Consider the following 6765-nt stretch of genomic DNA (forward strand, 5'->3'; position numbering starts at 1 on the left):
ACGATGCCATCGCTCGACCATGCCGTTGGTTTGCGGATGATAAGCAGTTGTGCGTAGATGCTTTATGCCAAGACATTGTTGTTGAAATAAGGAACTTTCGAATTGACGCCCAAAATCTGAAGTTATGTCAATTGGAACGCCAAAGCGCGCTATCCAGCTCTCTATCAAGGCCTTTGCTACAGTCGGAGCCGTGCTGTCCGGTATTGCTATCGCATCTGGGTATCGAGTGAAGCGATCAATTACGGTGAGGCAATTGCTCTTACCTTCAGATAACGAAAACGGTCCTACGATGTCAATATTTAAATGTGAAAAACGTAGGCTCGGGCATTCACGACGTTGGAACGGTGACACGCTATGTCGGCCAATTTTTTTACGTTGGCACTGGATACAGTGCTTTGCAAACTGGCGACTATCCCGTTTTATACCTGGCCAAACGAAACGCTCGGTCATCAACTTTGACGTAGTTCGCATGCCTGGGTGCGAAATGTTGTGTGTTGCTCGCAGTACTGCCCCTCTAAACTTTTTTGTTACAAAAGGTCGTATGTGGCCAGTTGAGCTGTCACAATACACTCTCTTCGAGCCTGAAGGTAGAACATAGCATGTTAGTTTAAGTGAATGATTTACGTTACCATTTAAATAGGATTGGAGTTCCTCATCGTTGGCTTGGTGATCGGCTAGATCATCGTAATTAATCGGTTCCGCTGTTATGGACTCAATACGAGATAGGAGGTCTGTCGTAATATTTTGTTGACCAGGAACATGCCGAATGTCCGTTGTAATTTGAGCGGTAAAGTCTAATTGACGAGCTTGACGATCGGAGGCTTTTTCGAGGCGCTGCCGAAAATCATAAATTAGCGGCTTATGGTCGGTGTAAACGTGACAATCTCGTCCTTCTAGCATAAAATGAAAGTGGCGTATAGCACGGAACATCACAGTTAGTTCTCTATCGTAAGTGCTGTATCGTTGTTCAGCCTTTGAAAATGATCGTTGGAAGAAATCTAATGGTTGAAGCGTGTTGTTGAGAACCTGGTGTAGAACAGCGCCACTGGCATTGTCCGAGGCATCAACCCGTAATGAAAATGGGGAAAATGTAGCGTTAGGCATCGGATGAGCAAGTAAGGTGCACTTTGCAAGGCTTTTCTTACATGCTTCGAAATGGCGAATGTTTTTATCAGACCAAGCTAACACTGTTTTATCGTTGCGTATGTTCCCAGGGACCATCTTTAACAACGGCGCTTGATGAAGCAGGGGTTGAGACAAAAACGGTCTGTAAAAGTTAATCATAGTGAGGAAACGTTTCAAGTCTTTAGCTAACGTAGGCAGCTTAATTTTTGTAATTGCCTCCACACGGCTTGGGATCGGTGTAATACCATCTCTTTTGCTGAGATGACCAAGAAATTTCAGCTCTGTTACGCCAAGAACTGACTTTGCGACGTTTATGGTAAGTTTTTGCTCACACAAGCGTTGAAAAACCAAATGAAGATCTTTACGATGATCCTCTTGAGAACATGAAGCTACGCAGATGTCATCCAAATAGATGAAAATGTTATCGATAATGTTATCGATATCATGCAAAACCTCGTTTAAAACTCTTTGAAACATTTGCGCGGCGTTGGGCAATCCAAATGCCATGTGTGTAAAACCGAATGGTTTTGTAATGGCAGTCTTACAAACGTCTTCTGGGTGAATGCTCTCAGCAAATCGATTTTCGAAAATATTACTTTACCTGCAAGTATGTGTGTAAAGTCGTGCAGAAAAGGCAATGGGTACCTGTCGGGTACTGTAACTGAATTTTGGGCGCGATAGCCTTCAGGACCCGTCAGCCTTGCGGACCATGAGCAGTGGGCTTGCCCAATTACTGCTGAATGGTCTACATATTCCCAGTTTCATCAAAAGCTTAAATTCAGCCCGCGCCAGTTTTTCTGGAGAAAGACGTCTTGGTTTGGAAAAAACTGGTTGACCCGTAGTGATGATGCGGTGAATGACTGTAGACTTTGCAATGTTCTCGACAAGCGGCGGTCGAGTGATATCGGAAAACTCTTTAAGTAAGTCTGAAAAGTTTGAGCTTGCATTAACTTGAATTGGTGTACCGTTCGCGGCAAACAGTTTCATATCCGACTGGCTTGCTCAAACCAATTTCGAACTTTTTGGTATAGTAGACACGTCTGCACCTGAGTCGATTAAACATTTATTTTTGTGGACGTTTCAAATATACGTAGAGGAAAGTTCGAAGGCATTTCAGACCGTTTGACAATCTCTGTAAAGCCAATGGCGGAGCAACCCTATTGTGGAACGTTTGGTGGTGGTGAGCGAGTAAACTTGCATGGTAGCCGACATCTTTTAGCGTTTTGACTGAATTTTCTGTGATACCAACACATGTCATCAGAACCGTTGTCTGACTTTCGATGGCGTGCTGGTGTTTTAGAACGGGAGCGGTAATGGGTTGTGTCGTTATCTAACGCTTTATCGAGGCGCTGTGTTAGTGTAGCTATTTCGGTCCTGAGAACTGAATCTGAGTTGTTTTGTATGCCACACGCTTCGTTAACCCGTCCTTCTCGTAGTTGAATTGACTCAGCAATGGAGTCGGAAATCTTTAATTTTTCGGATATCGGTACATTGGTTGCTATAATTGCTGCTTGCGCATATGCAGGCAAGCGGTTAACCCACAAATCGTGCAAAATGCTCTCGCTCAAAGCGGAGCCGGCTGCACGCTTCATCTCATCATCTCAGGTCCCTAGGATGGCCATCACCTAATGGCATTTCGCGAAGTACGCGCTGCAACCGGCGTTGCTGACTTTCAGTGAGATACTCCGTCAACTTTGCGCGTATGTACTGATATTTTCCAGTACTTAGTGCCGCATCGATAAAAGGGCGTGGTTCCATTAATTTCGCGACAATGTTGAATTTTTCTTTATCTGCATTGATGCCTGACGCTTCGAACCAGAAGTCGAGTGAGTAGAAGTACGCTTCAATATTATCTTCCGATAATATTGGGAGCGGGATGCGTGGAATACATGACGTAGGTGGAATTGATTCTCCTTGTGAAGATCCAGTTGGCGGTGCCAGAGTATCGTCTAAAGACATTTAATCAATAAGAAATGTGTAAATTTACCGTTCGGGGTCACCAAATTGTGGGAGCTAGTGAATAGCGAAAACGATGTGTTCACTTGTATGGCTCGATCCAAAAAGATCGAGACCGAAAATTATTTCGTTTATTAGCTCAACAGTACAAAGCGAAAGAATGAGAAGTTAAAAGCAAATGAAAAGTCACACATGGTTGCATTTATAAAGTATTAAGAATGAATAAAAGTATATGATATAATTGATCGCACGTCGTAAGATTAGTGTGCACAAAGGATTTTTCTTTTGTGTGGGCGAACTGGACGAATATTTCTCATGACATGTCGAAGATGTGTTACCATTTCCGTTTCGCTGGCTATCTGTAAAGAACTCCGATGGTAAACGTAAGGTTGTTCCAAAAACTACTTCAGCCGGGGATGCGCCAATGTCAATCTTGAATGAACACCGAAGTCCTAATAAAAAAAGTGGTAAAAAACTTGTCCATCGTTCGACCGTATTACATAAGATTGCCGATTTTAAAGTCCGATACCATCGCTCGACCGAAACACGTCCTTATTCCCATTTAGCGTAAGTTATACCTACATACCAAATTAGTAAAAAAATAAAATAAAATTTTAAAACTCACACAACTCTCTTCATTTTAATTCAAATTCAGTCAAATATAGCTCATTCGACGCTAAATTAAATTTGCTATAACAGTAGTGTACTAAAAAAAATCCTCAATATCGGATAAAATCGTAAAAATTATGTCAAAGTTGAAAAAATTGAGAAAAAATAAAAGAATTCCAAATACTTCCGCCTACAGTCTCGTCAGTTGTCATTTCAGAAAAATTGTCAACACACTGTCAAAATGGCTTCTTTTTGTTCTTTCGAACTAAAAAAGCAAATTTGAAATCGGATGGAAATTGGCGAAGTTAAGAGTGATTGTTCACATCAACCTACTGAAAAACGGTTTTATGGCCATAAAATGAGATTTTGGGGGTGTATTGGAAATTTCTCCTATACCATTTTGTTTAGTTTTACTATACCTACAAGTCGTACAGTGTAATTATTAAGAATGTAATAAGCATGATCGAGTTGTGGTGTTCCCACATATAGGTATATAATTGGCGCGTACACCCTTTTTGGGTGTTTGGCCGAGCTCATCCTCCTATTTGTGTGTTGATGTGTTGTTCCACAAATGGAGGCACTTACAGTTTTAAGCCGACTCCGAACGGCAGATATTTTTATGAGGAGCCTTTTCATGGCAGAAATACACTCGGGGGTTTGCCATTGCTTGCCGAGGGGCGACCGCTATTAGAAAAATGGTTTTCTTAAATTTGGTGTTTAACCGAGATTCGAACCGATGTTCTCTCTGTGAATGCGAATGGTTTTCACGCATCGACCCACTCGGCTACGGGGGCCGCCCTTTAAATTACAATACTATAAATAATAGGTATTTACATTTCCTGAAATGAAAAAAAATATATATATAATTGTGTGAAAGCACGAATTACGAAATTGTTCTCATATTATAAGAATTTCTCACACGACTTCGATATTGACATCGATTAAGTCATTGCGATTTACCTGATTTTTAAAACACTACTCTCAATCCATCATGATTAAGAAAAAATTGTTGTGCTTTAAAAATCTAGGCTCGGGTGTTACCTGAAAGAGAAGAAAAAATAAAAAAAACCTGTGAAATAGACTGAAAAATAGAAAAACCTGAAATGGAAAATACCTGTGAAATATTTTTTTAATAAAAAAAACCTGAAATAAACCAAACTGGGAAACCCTGAAATAAAATAATAGGTATCATAATATGCAAAAGATAGCTAATACGATTATTAATTACCTACATATGTGAACAGTGCATCTCTTTTCGTGGGACCCTGGCTTATAGCCTGCTACAGTTTTTTCAATTTATTTTGTACTTTTCTCATTTTGACACTATTGACCTCATTTCGTAAAAGCCAATTTGTATTTTTGAATAGAAGGACAGTTAAAAGAAAATCTAATAGTTTTACGCGATGATATCTACACTCGCCAGATCCCACAAACCAGTCGGGAAATATTTTTTGAGTTTTTTCTTTTAAAACGCACAACATAAAACATCTAAGACCTGCAATGTGGGCATGATTTGCGAAGAGCTGACGGTACCCCACCATTTGGAGTCGACACACTTCAGGATTGACAAACCTTAAATCGCTGTCATCCGTGAAGTTTTTGGATCTAATCAGGGCTTCTGAATGTAACTTCAGCTCTCCTTTTGTTTTCGTCATGGCGTGGGTGCAATTTTCACATTCGAGCTGAAGTAACGCTGCACTTGTACCTCAGCTTCATTACTTTCTTCAGCAAAATTAACGTCTTCCACATTAATCTCTTCTAAAACGAGATCTCTATTTTGCTGGTCTCCTACTTTTTTCTCAAATCTCTGGCGTAAAATTTTCATTGAGATCAGTCGCGCAACTATATATTGAACTTCGTGAGCTGTTGGATGGGTATTCATACCCTGACTAGCTCGTATGCGATAGAAAAAGTTTTCTAACGCATCTTGATTTATTTTCCCGGTGAAAATAAATTTGAGGGAGCTTTGTTCGATAAAAAACTCCTCGCATAACTTTTGCATCGCTTAAATCGTTATGCGGAAACCTTCGATGCACTTCACGTGTGCGTTTCCCGGCAACTGGAATGACCGCAAAAAATCTAGATGTTTATTCAATCTATCAATTTTTCTTGTGTCACCCCGCCTAATCGGACACTTTAAAGGATTTTTCGACTGGAAATTTTTTGTATCCAATTCGTCAAACAGACCATTCATTTCTTTTACCAACATCTGTGTGGGCTTAGCGGATTTGATCACGTAGTCGTCACTGCCTAATCAATTTTGGGTCAAAGCCATGTCGATACCGGAGGCTACCGAATTTCTCAGGACCTGAGTCGCGCGTGAAACGCTCATTTTTTCCAAAAACTGGGATATATATGCGCCTCCGTTAGTTTCGGTCAAATTTTAAAATGGGGATGCATTTGATCTATATCAAACAATTTTTTTATCACCTTGAAGCTTGTGACTCCATCTGATGTTAAGATGTCATATTTCATTAAGGTATTTCGGACGGACTTTATCAAGTGACAACAATCGTGCATGCATCGTTGTGTCTTCGTGCAGGAAAAAGGGGCACTTCTCAGAAATTCCTAAAGTGTTAAAGATCCTAGTGTTGGTGAGCCCTTGATCGCAAACTATACCTTTCAAATTTAACCCCATTTTTTTAGTTGTGCGATATTTTTTCCCAAAATGGGCAACAATGTCTCCGTACGTATACCACCACTGGAGATATAATACGAAAACACGTATTTCCATTTGGAGCACAATCCCTTAACCATAAAAAATAAACATTTTTAGATTAGATGATGATTTCATCGAATAATAGAACGCTTATGCGTTCGGTGTCGGACATAGTTGAAACAATTTTTTCTAAATTATTACAGACATTGGTATCGAACCCCGGAACAACATATTTGATGGGGCGCCAACGCGAAAGGGATGAGTTATGGGGCAAAGCAAAACCTAGATCGTCACGCATAAACGTATATGCTTTGGAGGACATATAACTGATGTTTTGAACCAATGCCTTTTCCTCCTCGATATAATGGTTTTTGGCCACTGCCGATCATTCTTGCGAAAGTTATAGCATCACTGCT

The 6765-nt window shown here is 40.4% G+C and overlaps 1 protein-coding gene across 1 annotated transcript; it reads right to left on the reverse strand.

Annotated features, from left to right (window-relative positions):
* Positions 1-2282: 2282 nt before the first annotated feature.
* LOC128870060 (uncharacterized) lies at positions 2283-2717 on the reverse strand. Its single transcript, XM_054112658.1, has one exon. The coding sequence runs from the start codon at positions 2715-2717 to the stop codon at positions 2283-2285; it is 435 nt and encodes a 144-aa protein (XP_053968633.1).
* Positions 2718-6765: the final 4048 nt, after the last annotated feature.

This window comes from Anastrepha ludens, chromosome X, assembly GCF_028408465.1.
Source record: "Anastrepha ludens isolate Willacy chromosome X, idAnaLude1.1, whole genome shotgun sequence".
Classification (NCBI taxonomy): Eukaryota; Metazoa; Arthropoda; class Insecta; order Diptera; family Tephritidae; genus Anastrepha; species Anastrepha ludens.

Excerpts from the sequence above, each read along its gene's own strand:
- LOC128870060 (XM_054112658.1), bottom strand. The coding sequence starts at position 2,717 with ATGAAGCGTGCAGCCGGCTCCGCTTTGAGCGAGAGCATTTTGCACGAT.